Below are 17,400 nucleotides of genomic sequence, written 5' to 3' on the forward strand. Positions count from 1 at the left end.
TCAGATTTAAAGAAGAATGCAATAATTGCAATTCCAAAAACACAGTTGCCCACAGCGGTGAATGTTACTGAATTATCAGTTTAATAAGTCTTAGTTGCAAAAGAGTAACACTAATTATTTATAGAAGAATTGAAAAACTGGTAGAAGGCAACCTCAGGGAAGATCAGTTTAAATTCTGGACAAATGTAGGAACACCCAAGGCCCAACATAATCTCTTAGAAGATAGGTTACACAAAGGCAAACCTATGGATATTTCATTTGTAGATGGAGAGAAAGCTTTTGACAATGGTAACTGGAATACACCCTTCAAAATTCTGAAGGTAGCAGGATGTTAAATAAAAAGAGGGAAAGGTTATTTACAACTTGTACATAATCCAGATGGCAGTTATAAGAGTCGAAGGGCATGAAAGGGAAATATCAGTTGAGAAAGGTGTGAGACAGGCTTCTAGCCCATCCCCAATGTTATTCACTCTACGTACTGAACAAGCAGTAAAGAAAACCAAAAGAAAAATTTGAGGATGGAATTCAAGTTCAGGGAAAGGAAATAAAGACTTTGAGGTTTGCCAATGACATCATAATTCTGTCAGAGACAGCAAAGAAACTGAAAGAGCAGTTGAATGGAATGGATGGTGTCTTGAAAGGAACATGCAAGATGAACATCAAATAAAAGCAAAACAGGGGTTATGGAATGTAGTCAAATTAAACCAATCCATGTTGAGGGAATTAGATTAGGAGATAAGACACTGAAAACAGTAGATAAGTTTTGCAGTTTGGACAGTAAAATAACTGGTGATGGCTGAAGAAGAGAGGATGTAAAATATAGAAGGGCAATGGCAACAAAGTGTTTCTGAAGAAGAGAAATTTGTTGACAATGAATACACATTTAAGTGTTAGGAAGTCCTTTTACAAAGGAATTTGTCTGGAGTGTAGCCTTGTATGGAAGTGAAACATGAATTATAAACAGTTCAGGAAAGATGAGAATAGAAGCTTTTGAAATGAGGTGCTGCACTAAAATGCTGATGATTGGTTGGGTAGAGCATGTAAATAGTGAGGAGGTACTAAGCAGGTTCATATGGATGCAGGCTGCAGCAGTTAATTGGAGATGAAGAGAGTTGCCTAGGATAGAGTAGCATGGAGAGCTGCATCAAATCTGTCTCAGGACTGACGACCATAAAAACAAAATTGCACATAGGTTGTGAAAAGATGATTGCTGAAATGCCTCTGTGCCTGTTGTAGTTAGTCTAAGTTTATCTTTGTGGTCCCTAAATGAGCAATGCATAGGAGGTTGAAGTATATTTCTAAATTCACTTCATACTAATTCTTAAAACTTTGTAAGCAGGTATTCACTAGGTAGTTAGCATCTGTCTTTGAAAGTTTGCCAGTTAAGGTTTTGCAGAATTTCTACGATTCTCTCCCACAGGTCAAGAAAATGTGTAACCATTTGTGCAGCCATCCTTTATATACTTTTAGTATCCCATGTTAGTCCTATTTGGTACAGCTCCCACACACTTAAGCAGTATTCTAGAACTGTTCAAATGAATATTTTGGTAGCAATTTCCCTTGCAGATCGATTGTAGTTTCCCAATATCCTACCAAGTCCACCACCTATTTTTCCTTTGACTGAGCTTATGTGATAGTACCATTTCATATCATTACAAAATGTCAGATCAAAGTATGTAAGAGTTGGCAGATTCCAGTTGTGACTCTCTGGTATTATAATCACTGAATAATACTAATTATTTTTAATTTTGTGAATCAGATACTTTTATATTTCATTCCACACAAAATATGCTTACTCACCTCACCCATTTTGTTACATTTCTGTTTTTAACCGCTTGTATTAAAAGGCTGTCTAAATTAAACTTTATTAACTATTTTATCTGATGATTTTTTTACACATATAATTAATGTAAATATATCTCACCTCAGTCTTATCATCATGGTGAGTAATGAATGTGTTTCAACTTTCTGAAAGTACACTCCTGGAAATTGAAATAAGAACACCGTGAATTCATTGTCCCAGGAAGGGGAAACTTTATTGACACATTCCTGGGGTCAGATACATCACATGATCACACTGACAGAACCACAGGCACATAGACACAGGCAACAGAGCATGCACAATGGCGGCACTAGTACAGTGTATATCCACCTTTCGCAGCAATGCAGGCTGCTATTCTCCCATTGAGACGATCGTAGAGATGCTGGATGTAGTCCTGTGGAACGGCTTGCCATGCCATTTCCACCTGGTGCCTCAGTTGGACCAGCGTTCGTGCTGGACGTGCAGACCACGTGAGACGACGCTTCATCCAGTCCCAAACATGCTCAATGGGGGACAGATCCGGAGATCTTGCTGGCCAGGGTAGTTGACTTACACCTTCTAGAGCACGTTGGGTGGCACGGGATACATGCGGACATGCATTGTCCTGTTGGAACAGCAAGTTCCCTTGCCAGTCTAGGAATGGTAGAACGATGGGTTCGATGACGGTTTGGATGTACCGTGCACTATTCAGTGTCCCCTCGACGATCACCAGTTGTGTACGGCCAGTGTAGGAGATCGCTCCCCACACCATGATGCCGGGTGTTGGCCCTGTGTGCCTCGGTCGTATGCAGTCCTGATTGTGGCGCTCACCTGCACGGCGCCAAACACGCATATGACCATCATTGGCACCAAGGCAGAAGCGACTCTCATCGCTGAAGACGACACGTCTCCATTTGTCCCTCCATTCACACCTGTCGCAACACCACTGGAGGCGGGCTGCACGATGTTGGGGCGTGAGCGGAAGACGGCCTAACGGTGTGCGGGACCATAGCCCAGCTTCATGGAGATGGTTGCGAATGGTCCTCGCCGATACCCCAGGAGCAACAGTGTCCCTAATTTGCTGGGAAGTGGCGGTGCGGTCCCCTACGGCACTGCGTAGGATCCTATGGTCTTGGCGTGCATCCGTGTGTCGCTGCGGTCCGGTCCCAGGTCGACGGGCACGTGCACCTTCCGCCGACCACTGGCGACAACATCGATGTACTGTGGAGACCTCACGCCCCACGTGTTGAGCAATTCGGTGGTACGTCCACCCGGCCTCCCGCATGCCCACTATACGCCCTCGCTCAAAGTCCGTCAATTGCACATACGGTTCACGTCCACGCTGTCGCGGCATGCTACCAGTGTTAAAGACTGCGATAGAGCTCCGTATGCCACGGCAAACTGGCTGACACTGACGGCGGTGGTGCACAAATGCTGCGCAGCTAGCGCCATTCGGCGGCCAACAGTGCGGTTCCTGGTGTGTCCGCTGTGCCGTGCGTGTGATCATTGCTTGTACAGCCCTCTCGCAGTGTCCGGAGCAAGTATGGTGGGTCTGACACACCGGTGTCAATGTGTTCTTTTTTCCATTTCCAGGAGTGTATGTTTACTGAAATAGTTATTGAAAAATAGCAGCAACTAAAGGCTCCTACACAGTTCTTTTTTCACCTGTTTACAATATCAGAATTTGTTTCCTTTCTGTGCCTTTTTAGTGTTGTGAAATCATGAAAATCATTGAGGTGACATCTGCTGGAAGCTACTCACAAGTTTCATATATTGTTGGTAGCAACAGCTAAATATGTAGTATGAAGTTTGGTAAATACCTAAACTCAGACAGACTGCATAATTTACTCATGATTGCTCTTGAGACCTCCATCTGTAGTACTAGTCACTGTTTTTATCTTGTCAGTCTACTGTTCCAAAATTGTCCTCTTTCATTCCCAAAGAGACTAAGAATATGAGGGGTGGAAATGGAAATGATTCTAAGTGTCCAATCTCAGTTTGTCATAAGAATGTCTTTCTCTTGATGCATCACTTACTTGTATCCAAATATCTGAGTAGGTATTCTGATACCACAGAATTATGCTGTCTATCTCATCAAGAAAAAAAAATAATAAGACAAATTAGAAAAATAAATATTTTACTAAGAACATTCTAAGCAGCATACCAGGAAACTGACTGTTTCTAAGTGCCAATACAAAAGTTTTTGTTTCAGTTGCTATTAATACAGATACATTACATTTTATTTGTAATAATACAAATATGTCAGTAATATTTTAAATAGTAGAAATGTACTCAATAAAAATTATTTCCCATTTATTTCAAAGTTTTTTTGAGACAATAACACAATTATCTTCTAGAAAAAATATCTTAATACTGACATCTGTCTTTTGTGCAACTCCATTCTTGGGATCAGTTGTGGCAACATTTACTGTAAAACTCCCTGTGCTGTTGTGGAAGAAATGGCAACATCATCAAACAGGTCTTTCTGTTTTCTAACACATAAAAATGGCTGGTCTTTCAGTTGAAGTACAGCATTCCTCTCTTGAATTGAAATTTTACCATTCTTATGTTTCAAAGTAAGAATTTTTATATAGCTGCTTGAGATGGATATATACGAGACAGTTTGTTGACATTGCACTTTGAGAGCTTGCATGCCTGCATTGCCAACAATGTTTCAGCAGCATTTTTAAAATCAAAGAAGTCAGTTGTCTGCATTGAAATTACATGGACTGGGTTCATTGCTTTAACTGAGCCAACAGTCTTGTGTAAATCATGCAGAACAAAAAGCCTTCCTTACCTTTTGTCATTTCTCTATAACTGCAAAAACTCTGTTGCATGTCACAAAACTTTGCCCCATGCAGTAATGACTTTTTGAAACATTTTCTGCATAAAAGAAGTCTAGGGACATGAAATAGAATACCAAGAATAAAACAAGACTGAAAACATGTTTTCTTAAAAACAGCACTTTCAGCATTTTCCATTTCCACTCTTCATGTGTTTTCCTGCTGATGATTATCTGACATAGTTATTAGGATTTGGTAATCAGCCATAATGTCATTATTTCACTTTCTCTTGGTATTACATAGATGAAAATCCACATGCATTTCACCTCTTGTGATCATTGTTAGAAATGCATTAACTGCAGCCTGAAAACAGCACCCAAGTTTCCCACAATTATAAATATCTTAGTCTTTCAATTTCAGTGGCAACTGATTTTGCACTTATATCACTGATGCATTATGAAACTGCAACACATCAATACAGCATAATGAATCAACACTAACACCTATATGTGTAGCAATTTCTTTCACAGCGACAAGCCAGCAGCCTTTAATAGTGTCATCCACTACTGTGATGTTTTGTTTAGTTCCTGCTCTCTATTGCTGTCCTGATCATAGGGCTACTGTCACTGAGGTGATATTTTTAAACTTGCTATATAACACTCATAGAACTGACATAGTAACAGTAATGAATCAGCACAATATATTATCTATTTGTGCTTGAGTTCATTTAGTTCTACAGCATCATTTTTCAAAAATTGCTCCACATTAGGTGCATATTTGTAGGTCTATGGCCACAACTGTACTATCTCTGCTCATCTGCATTATGTTCTCACATTATGATGTCATATATTGGACATACTATAGATAGCAAGTACCACTGTCAACAACTTTAAGTACTCACACTTCATTTTTCACATTTTTACCAGAATTTTAAAGGTTTACATTTAACCACAATTTTTTAATGACGAGAAACATTGGAATAATGTAGGGAGAAGCTGGTGTTAGTAAATGCTGTATGTATGACTGCAGCTCATAGCCACTATTGTTTAGCTTGTATATCAAAGAAACACTGTTGAAGCAAAAGAAAATTACAGAACTGGTTTTGAATGTGAGAGGAATCTACCTGTGCTCAAGTTTGCAGGTCACAGAGTTCTTTTGGCTGAAAGTATGGAGGGGTAAGTAGAACAGAGTTTGGGTTGAGGATAAACAAAATGAACATGAAAGTGATGAACATCAGTAAAAAGGGGAAAACTGACTTGCTTTAGAGTGAAAATGGGCATGTTACAGCATAAAAAGTGAACAAAATTTTTTCTGGGAAACTAGTTAGAAAATAAAGTCTATGCAATGAAGATGTCACAAATGGAATGGTGAAGATGAAAATTGGATCTTCATCGTAAGAAATCTATAAGTACTGATATTTATTATTAACTTTGACACGAAGAAGTGGTTTGTGAAGCTGTACATCTGGAGTACAGTAGTATAGGGATTTATCGTGTTTTCCATTACAAAACTGAATAAGAATAAACAGGTGGCATTTGAAGCACAAAGTAACAGGAGGAAGTTAATATTTAAGTGGACATATAGACTATGAAGTGAAGAATACTAGAAATAAGTTTATATAAGCCGCTTTCCTGAAGGAGGGAAATACATAATTCAGCAGTGGGAGGATCAGTAAAATGGATAAATCATAGGGACAGATGAGTATTAGAACATGTAACAAATTTTACTGAGAATGATTGGCATAGGATTTATGCAGAAATGAAAATATTAGCACTATAGGTCTTCAGCAGCCGTCATTATATTCTACTTTATGCCTGATGCCTGATCATTATAAAGTAGGTATCATATTCACTTCTTATTTACTTCTCAGCTTTTCTAAGAGATCATTCTTTAATTTTACTAATAATTTACTTTTTTGTATTGTGACAACATAATTGTCTGTACTAAACATGTAGCCATTTCTTGGAGGATACATATTAGCTGCAGAATTATTTCAGCTAAGATTATAAGTAATCTAGGTGTTTAGATAAATAGTAAACTGTTGTGGAAAGCTCATATTCATGATCTTGTTCAAAGACTTAATGCTGCCATTTTTCTATTAGAACAGTATTTGAATTAAGTGATAGTTTGACAAGAAAAGTAGTCTACTTTGCTTATTTTGGTTCTCTTATGACATGTGGTATTGTATTTTGGGGTAGCGCTTCCCATTTTCCAAAGATGTTTTGGGCTCATAAATAGGTAGTTCAGGCAATATGTGGTGTAAGTTTGTGAACCTCTTGACCACCCCTGATCATGTCAACAGTATCAGTTTACTCCCAAGAATTAGCAGCTTTCACTCACTTAATACTAGGCAGAAATCCAATCTGCATTTGGATTGCACTTCCTTGACTCTTGTGCAGAAAGGTGTGCAGTATACTGCTGCACCCATTTTCAATAAGCTACCAAAAGAATCCAAAAATCTTAGCAGTAATCCACATGCTTTCAAATCTAAACTGAAGACTTTCCTCATGCATCACTCCTTCTATTCTGTTGAAGAGTTCCTTGAAAAATTAAGCTTATTCCCATTATATATTGTTGATTGCATTTATGTAAACTTATAGTCTGTCAATATTTCAGATTAATAACATTTTATTTTATCTGCTATTACTTTTCTGTTGTAATTTCATGAATTGACATGACCTTGGAGATGCTCCTCAATTTGGTCCTATGGAAATAGATGTGTGAAATTCTCCCTGGTAAATATGGCCAGTTTCAAAACCCACTTATTATGAAATTATAAATCAACAAATATTTAAATACTGTTATACCATCTAAACTGGACCTTTAAAATTCATTTTCTTCTGATAAACATGTTTTAATTTCAAAATATTTAGTTTAAATTTTACGAATCAGGAAAGAGCTATGGAATGGGACATCTATGAGATGGAACATTAAGTGGTAAGTATATACTGTTTAAGTATACAAATATTTTGCATGCAATCAACAACTATTGTTCAACTGACACAGTAGTGTACTAACTCTGAACTGATGATGAACTCAATGTGGGAAAGCTTTGACTCACTGCCATTATGTTCAGACAATTGCTTGTTCACATAACACAGCATTTCACGGATGATGTCGTCAAGTAGATTATGGTCAGTGTGTAATCGGGCTGCTATTTCTCCCATTTGAGTCAGAAGTACGGCATCCTCAGCAAGATTTTCAACCTCTCGTACCAAATCTCTTAAGATGTCATCTTTAACTGCAACAACAATTGATGTGTTGAATTAACACAGGTAATGTCAATAATTAAACTGAAAAAAAAGCAACACTCTCATGGACTTGGTCATATTATTGAGAAGTGAGGTGACAGATAGTTCAACACTGTAAGAGTATATGATAAATTCAGACTAAATTAAAAGAATATCATAGTAAAGGATGCAAAAACAATCACATCAGTATACAGTGTACTCTCCTGTGGGCAACACAGGTCTCTATGGCCGAATGGTATCCTGCAATAGATTATACCAAGTATCTTGTGCATTTTGCTACAATTTGGCAATGGAGAATGAGTAAGTTCCCACGTCATCATCTCCCATACATTCTCAACTGGTGGAGATCTGATGATCTTTCTGGCCAGGCACTTGTACACCACAAAGAGCATGTTGAATCACAGCAGCCATATGATGATGTGCATTGTCATTCTGAAAAGCACGTCACCTTGCTGTCAAAGAAATGGCAGTAGCCTAAGGATAACAACCTATACAATATCACAGGCACTGATTACTAGATCCTACAAAAACACCAAATATGACCATGAGCTGAAACTAGTGGCCCCCACAGAACAATTGCACTCTAGAACAGGCAGCTCACTGAGTCTATGCCATACACATGTAGGTTGATCACTCACATAGAGACACAACATACTCTCATCACTGAAGACAATAGAATGTCATTCCACTCTCTCTCCAGTCAACTTTTTCATGATATCAGGGTAGCCATGTTTGGCAGCACTGCAGTGTCAGTGCTTGCCTTGTCAGATCCACACATGGTCCTAATCCTGCTCCAAGTAGATGGTTCCCAGTGCTCCTTGATGACACAGTTGGTGCAGTGCATGTCCTGATTTTGTCCCTGGCTGATGTTCAGTCAGCCACCATTGCTCACATAATACAATGATCTTGACAAGCATCTGTACAATGCAGGCTTCAAGAACCTGATCTACAGGTGTGAGAATGTTCCACAAACCACCGCTGAAAGCAGTGAGACACCAATAATACACTGTGTGCATTATGTGCAGTTATCCGTCTACAACCATCCGGCATCCTGCAGGCCCACAATTTGGTCCTATTTAAATGGTTGACGTTGTTCAACAGAAGTACATTCTCATTGGTGGGGAATGGTTGTATCCTAGAATGGCCACTGCAAGCACTATTCACCTATAAACTTGACAGAGTTACTGTCTGCAGGGTCATAACAGAGGGTGCACAGACAGACCCCCTGAGTATCATCTGATCACCTATAAACATGACAAAGAAATTGTAAACATTACAACTCCTCAGCATGCACATACTATACTCTGGCACAACTGGCCACAATCCTTGAGGGTGTTGCATTTTTTTCCATTAGTATATATGGTTGAGAAAAGTTCCAAAACAATCAAATAAACTAAATAATTATAAAAATTACCATTTACAATTTAGGTTTTGAAAGATTAAAACAACCATGAATACAATATATTTTCAAAATTTACAGACTCTTAATGAAATAACATGTCATATTAACTGATATCTGGTATTATTGAAAACTAGTCAAATAGTAAGACATTCTTAAAATATAGAAGAGTCTACAAAAATTACCTCAAATACATGAAGTAACTCATATGCTCTTACATTTTATGTTACACCATTGCACACTCTTTTGGGATACTATAGTTTCGGATGTGGAAAAATCACAACCATAAGTTGGTTAGCATGTGTAGATATCAATATTCTAGGGTGTGCATTGTGGCTTGTTGCCATTGTTGTGCCTAAGTCTCAAATGATGGACAAAAGTGTGATGGCATGGACAGTACTATATAAGATGACAAGACATGATCACAGATCTTATCTCTTCCATGCATTTATATACTGGAAGTAGTTATGTACATAAAAAAATAGACTGAGAAAAGAAAACCTTTTTCCTCAAAGCAAAAGTGTCCACGATTGCAGTACCACGTCAGACAGTGACATATATGTAAGATGTCATACATGCAGTAACAAAACTATACAACAGATTACCAAAAGATATAAAATCATTTCCTGAATTACAAAAGTTTAAAAAGTCTCTAACAGCCTGCCTACTGCAAAACTGCTACTATTCAATCTCACAGTGTCTTATGCAAGAAAAAAATGAGATTCATACTTTTAGTTGTAAAAATAAGTTATAATACACTTATTTAATCAGATTTGTAATTATTGATTGTACGGAGCTAATTTCTTACAAAAATTTAAGTGATATATGTTTGAATGTTATTAAACCAATGGTTAAAAGGATGTTCTGGCCAATATCTTGTGTACAATATGTGTACTGAAACATAGATTTATATGGACAAAATAAACAGATAAAAAATAATAAGTACTCCTCTTTCTTTTCTTGGAATCATATGTATAAAAAATGATACTATTCATTATGTGTGAAAATACACACAACACTGATTTAATATTCTACAATATTTAATATTTATTTCACAGACCAGGTTTTGGTTGTTACACCATCATCAGGTGTAACAGCTGCAGCCACCCATCAACTTTGTTACCTTGTTCTAAAATGTTTAAATACTGAAAGATAAGGAAGATACTATATCCTCATACTAAAAATTATTTAAAAGTAACTATGTACAAACATTCAAACCATATCAATGTGACATGTTTTTTCTGAACAATTATTTTAGGCATTTACTTCTTCTGACACCTATACATCTTATCATTTATTTTCTCTTAATTGTAAATGACAATTTAAAATTTGAAAATATAGAAATTAAGTGTTTGTGCAACAGTGGGAAGATAAGTTAGACACATTGACTTAATATTGTACAGGACACCTTTTCATCCTGAATGCAGGGATGAATGCAGGCATGAACTTTGTAAGACACCGAAGATATTGGGGAGCTATTTTGATCTATGTATGCTCAACTGGCACCTCAAGTCACTGAGATTTGTGGAAATTGGTTTCAATGCATGCACATGTTTTTGATGGCATTCCAGATGTTCTCTACAAGATTCATGTCAAGTGCATTCTAGGGAAGCATGTAAAGACCCTCATATCCATGGAATGTTTTATGAATGATTCTGACATTACTCCATAGAAAGGTGGTGCTGCATTGTCTTGACAAATGCAATAAAAACAAAAGACAAAAATTTGCACATGTTAAAACATGTTTCTGTGTTGTTCACCACTGACATACAATAGCAGGTATATTAGAGGACACTTTCCATCCCATCAGACTACCCAACATGAAATATTGTCTAAATGGGCCCTGCTGGCAATGAGGAGCGCCACTTCATGTGATGAACATGAGAATATACTCACAACCTGATTAAATGGTGCCCTGTTGACAAATATAAGGCATCATTTCATGTGGATTCTGGCATATTCATCCTCTGGTTGTGGCATGTACCAATGTGTACTATGTTAAGTTGTGGTGATGTTTTTCATGGCAAACATCCAGTGTCCATGTAAACATACTTAGTTCTCTGTCCTATCAGATGCAGGCTGCATATGTTCACATGTGCTGCCTTTAGCTTTTGTAGCCCACAGTGAGAAGGTGGCCCTGGATGGTTCATACGCTCATCAGTTGTTGTTGTTGTCATGGTTAAGAATTGAACTGGTGGGTAATCAGCTGCAGTCTGGTCTGTTTACCTATTGTCACAACATACTGCAGTCAACAGTGACCCTTGTCATTGATATAGTGCTGATGAACAATGCCATTCTTGTAACATATGGTACTGGATTTAGTGCTCTTGCAATTGCTAAATGAGCTTACGATGTAACACATTGCTCATCTTGAATATTTTCTATCTCTTCTAATAATCTTAATTTTCAAGGGCCCTAGACTGATGATAAACAACTAAAAATGAGTTAAACAAATGTTACATAAGCTGCTGCCTTTTCAGAGAATACCCCTTGGCATCTAAGTCATGATTTTTCCCACTAATTGGTCATCAGTTGAGTAATGAATACACACAACATTCTCTTTGACTTTCTTTGGGACATTCAGTTCATCGGTCTGCTACAGAAGATACTTGATAAACACATCTAATTAGCCTGGTTGAACTGCCCTTGAAGGATACTTTCAGATAAATTACTTCATATTTGCAGTCCATATTAACTTGATGAAAGAGTTCATGGGTGAACAGCCAGGTGTTAGTGTCCAACAAGCACAATATTTCAGCAAGTGACCAAGTTGCCATCATCAGTTGATGGTAATGAAGGTTAAGAATTCATATCAGAGACTGTTGCAGAATCATCTGAGATTCCTTCACCTCAGTTCTAAACCAGAGAACCTCAATCAGTTCTAGGAACAACTCTGCAAATTTTGAGTCACATTTCCACACAACATATAATACAAATCTTTAACATCATGCAGTGTGTCAGCAACTGTATATGTATAGAAAATAAACAGTTTTTTCAGCCTTCAGTTGCAAGTTAATTTTTAATTGAAACCTAGGTAAACGAGTAAAAATTACCTTGCAACTGAAGGCTGAAAAAATTGTTTATTTTCAACATATAATACTAAATACACACTAGCCTTATTTTGTGACCTGTCAACTGTTTCCCCAATGAGCTTCATTAACTGCCTAATTCTGGAGTCCCCAATGACCAACACACACACCCTCTTCAACTACTCAGGATTTTTTAGTGTGATCAGTTCCAGTCCCAATACACAAGGTTTCCATAAGATGAATCTATGAAATAATTAATTTCATGGTTAAAATCTGAATCTTCTCCATCATAATCATAAAACAACACTTCAAAAGCTGAATTTGAACACACTTTTGTAAATAAGTGGAGGAAAATAACTCCCCATAAAGGTACTGCAGTTGTCTCTGTCATAGCACACACTCCATAATCAGCCTCCTACTTTAAGATTCACACGGGGAATAACTTTAGTAAAGCTAACAATGGAATTAGTCTTTTGCAATGATACATATAACTATAGATCTGTCATCTTAGTAACTGTGACAGATATCAAATCAAAGATTACAATCCAATTTTTACATATACTATTAAGGACAGTTAGGAAAATAGTGTTCTCTTAGACCTTACTGTAATAATTATTGGAGAACTTAATGCTGTGACATTAACTGAATATCTGCCTATAGACCATGATATGGAGAGCACCAATTCATTAGAAAAAGAAAACTGATTCACTTCAGCAAAGTAAGATGATTGTTTGCGACTCCTGGTTTTCCTAATTTTCTATTATACTTGTAGGCACTGCTCACAAATTCTCTTTCCAGAAACCATACACAAGTTTCAAATGATCTACACCAGAATCAATAAAAATAGAGCAACCTCACAGCTAGAGAGGCAGTTGTTATTGTTGAGTATAAAGGCAGTATGTGGTCTCATTGATAAGGCAAAATAAGGAGACAGTCCTCACTTATGGGAACATGTTCTCTGTGCTTCAGTTAATGAGAGATGGGCAACACTGTAAATATTGAAATTCATACCTGTTGTAGTCTTTTTGGCTGCAATGGTCAACATTTTAAAGGTGACAAAAAGTAAGAGAGGATAAGGACAACTAGTCCTGAAGGTAATTAATAATGATATGGGAGTCAGCAAAAATGATATCTGAGAAAAAATGGTATGCATCTACCACTTCTGAAACAAATGATGGAGACCCACAAACATCTCCAACTTATATTGCCGAAATGAGAGCAGTTTATTTCCATGAATTAACATTCACTAATATAAGGCTCCAACATACAAATACACACAGCGAAACCAGAAGCCTGCCACTGAAAAAGAACAGTTAGGTATGGAGTGCAAGAACATTATAATTGCAAAACAGATAAAATATGCCTCAGCTCTGGTTCAGATTTGGCTCTAGATCAAATGTTACACAGTTCATTATTTACAGTATCAGAATTTTGGCTAAAAGAAGGTACTTCTTATTCTCCTTGACAAAATATAATCTTTTATGAAGTTAAAGAAAAAGGCCTTCAGGAATTTCTCCTCAATATAAAAGATGTAGGCTGCCTCTAACAATAATTACTCTCCCAAAAATTCTGTAAACAAAGTGAAAGCCCTCAAATTAGCAATATAAGTCCAGCTATTAGAGATCTATGAATTAATGAACTTTATTTCTCACTTTGCATAAATGTCAAGGAAAAATAACTTTTCTCTTGTTATCCTGTTACATCTCACACTGAGAAAGTCTGTTCTTCTGGGACTATTTTTTTCGTTGTGCAGTCAAGTACATACTCTGAAACATATTCAATGAATTGAGTATGTAAAGGTAGTATTATCATTTATTTCTGATATTAAACATGATGGCACACAAAGTGAATAGTCCAGTTCCATCCAGCTCAAAATCTTCAATATGCATTGTGTTCCACTTTCTGATACTTACAGAAGCTCTCCTGCATACCTTGCTGAACTAACACTCCTGAAAATAAGGGATATTGTGGAGAAATGGCATAACCACAACCTAAAGAATTTTTTCCGGAATGAAACTTCCACTCTGCTTTGGAGTGCACACAGCTGTGAAACTTTCCAGCAGAGTGAAGGTTTCATTCTCAAAACAATGCATAGGCTATTGCTAGGCCATTTCTTTGTGATATCCGTTCTGCCATGAGTGCTAGTCCAGCAGTTAAGGATGGCATCTGTTACTCATTGAGAGAATGATTGACTCAAGTTGGGAGACAAGCAGTTGTGATCATTAAAATCTGGCTGTTGCACAGTTGTCTACATCATTCTGAAAGAATAAAGCTGCTTTTCAATAAAGGATTCCTGTGATGTAAGCCTTTATAATTAGTGAATGAAGCAGCTAATATGTTACACTTGTGACTCATTGATTTCATTACATTATGTTTCAACTAGTGATGAGGGAATTCCTCTGATTACTTATGCACTCACCCTTTATGTCAGTAGTAAGTGTAAAACAAAATTTTAAGTTTCGTGCACTATCTAACCTCTCGTTAAGTTTTTCAGAAAAGAAAACTGAGACATCTCTCAGGAGTCCTCTTTGACTTCCATAGCTTTGCCATATTTCCAGTAGATTTTGTTGTTTTTTGTCTAATAAGTAGTGGAAGTAATAGCTTTGTCTAAAATTATCTTGAGTAAATACTGCTGAAGAAAGACAGGTACTCATTTGCTTGGTGTATGCAGTCAGCTGCAGAGTTGTTGGTAGTTGATGCAGTATTAGTGTTTAGAAGAATGTCAACAGCTAGGCTAAAGCAATACTGTACACCAAGCGAACAGGGAGCACTCACAAAATATTAAAACTCTACTATGGTCAGCCAGAACATTATGATCAACTACCTAATAGCCAGTATGTCTGCCTTTGGCACAGATAACAGTGGTGACACAGTGTAGAATGGAATCAATGAAACCTAGGTTGTTCGCTAGAGGGATTTGGCACCACATCTGCACACACAAACCACCTACTTCCCATAAATTCTGGGGAGGGGGCAATGAGCTCTGATGCCACATTCAATCACATCCCGGATGTGATCAATCAGGTTCAGATCTGGTGAATTTGGGAGCTAGCATGTCAATTGGAAATCACCATTGTGTTCCTTGAACCAATCCATCAGACTCCTGGCCTTTTAACACGACAGATTATCTTAGTGAAAATTGCCACTGCCATCAGGAAACATGATAATATGAAGGGGTGTATATGGTCTGCAATCAGTGTATGATACTTGTTGGTCATCATGGAGCCTTGCAAGAGCTCCACTGGATCCAATGATGCCAAGAGCATAATGGAGCCACCACCAACCTGTCTCCATCCCACAGTACAGGTGTGAAAGAGCTATTCCCCTGGAAGATGGCGGATTCATTTGCTCTCATCACCATGATGAAGTAGGTACCGGGATTTATCAGACCATGTAGCACTCTGCCAGTGCACCAATGTCCGTCCAGTACTGATGATCATGAGCCCATTTCAGTCATAGTTGCCGATGTCATGGTGTTAACACTGGCAAATGTGTAGGTCACTGGCTGGAGAGGCCCATTGTTAGGAGAGTTCAGTGCAGTGTGTTTCAGATGCACTTGTACTCTGTCCAGCTTTAAAGACTGATGTTAGTTCAGTCACAGTTCCCAGCCTGTCTTGTTTTACCAGTCTACCCAGCCTACAATGTCTGACATCTGCAATGAGAGGTAGCCACCCAACCCCATGACATCTGGACATGGTTTCATCTTGGTTTTGTCACTTGTTGAAGATACTCACCAAAGCATTCCTCAAATACCTTACAAGTCATGCAGTTTCTAAAATACTTGTGCTGAGACTCTAGGTCATCACAATATGCCATCAGTCAAACTCAGTTAGACTGTGCATCTTCCAAATTCTACACACAGTCAGCACACTTACTGATACTAAATACACCATGTGTATGTCTGACTAGCAGTCATTCCTCATGAGGTGATTCTGCTATCACAGTCTATATTGATAGTAGGGTGCTGGTCATAGTGTTCTGGCTGATCAGTGTATGAGCAATTGTGGATACTTAACATACTACACCTCCTCTGTGGGAGAATGATACTATAAGTGATAAACCAGAGTTCCATTTCCTGTCAAACATTGGCAGGTTACACAAAAATATTATTGGTAGGACCCACGAGCAGGTATGTGGAGCTTTCAAAACTGGTGTTTCAAGACAATTATGCAAAAAGTAACTGAAGGAAACAAGTATGACAAGACTGAATCTATTATTAATCAGTGATAGGTAAAGAATGCACACATTGGTATGATAAATAACATGATTTACAAAGACTGGTGCACCAACATTAGCTCTGTACTCAGTCACAAGTGAAAAATGTCTTTCAGGTGTGATCATTTTCCAGGTATATTAAAATATTCATTAGTAACACCACTTTACAAAAGGGAGAAGGAGATAATGAAGATGGCTAACAGGCCAATATCCTTGCTACTAATATTATCAAAAGAGATCAAGAAGGAATCTCACTATACACTCTCTTTGTTAGATTTGCTGAGTGGTCTCAGGAAAGGAGCATAAACAAAAATCCAGTTTATTATTTTGTGTGTGAGAGACTATCACAGCTAAATGATAATTTAAGGCTAATAGGCATCTTCTTTTATTTTTACAAAAAGACTTCGTTGCGTGGACTTTTGGTTATATTGGAACATATTGAGTTATCAAACAAGTTGAACAATTGTTCATTTAATACCTAGAAAATAGGAAACCAAAGGTTATTTCCATAAGGTGACCAAATAATCACACAAGTTGAACATTGTAAAGTCTTAAAGCTGAAGACAGATGAAAAGTTTTCTTGGAAGTATTACATCCTTGAGCATGTGGAGAAACTAAATGCTGCTCTCTTTACTAAAAGAATAATCTCTGCTCTCTCTGAAGCTGAAACTAAAAAGCTGGTTTACTTTTCATACATTATTTCTGTTGACTAAGCAGTCACACATAATATTTTTAGCCCAAGCACTGACAGAATGATGTGTGATATCAGTTTGCCACCTCAGGGAGGGTGTTGTTCAAACATGTTGGGATTCTAAGTCTGACATCCCTGTACATATACTTCCTCCTGATATTCATGTCTGATAATATGGACTCATCCAAAAGGAACTGCTGCATTGCCATTTTTTGTGTTGTTTTTAATTTG

The 17,400-nt window shown here is 37.6% G+C and overlaps 1 protein-coding gene across 1 annotated transcript in view; it reads right to left on the reverse strand.

Moving 5' to 3' along the window:
- LOC124722941 (rho guanine nucleotide exchange factor 17) overlaps positions 1-17,400 on the reverse strand; it is a 649,460-nt gene that overhangs the window by 174,823 nt on the left and 457,237 nt on the right. The window contains exon 9 of the mRNA XM_047248104.1: positions 7,603-7,825. Within this exon, the coding sequence (XP_047104060.1) occupies positions 7,603-7,825 (223 nt within the window). The remainder of the gene's footprint in view (positions 1-7,602; positions 7,826-17,400) is intronic.

This window comes from Schistocerca piceifrons, chromosome X, assembly GCF_021461385.2.
Source record: "Schistocerca piceifrons isolate TAMUIC-IGC-003096 chromosome X, iqSchPice1.1, whole genome shotgun sequence".
In the NCBI taxonomy this organism is placed as follows: Eukaryota; Metazoa; Arthropoda; class Insecta; order Orthoptera; family Acrididae; genus Schistocerca; species Schistocerca piceifrons.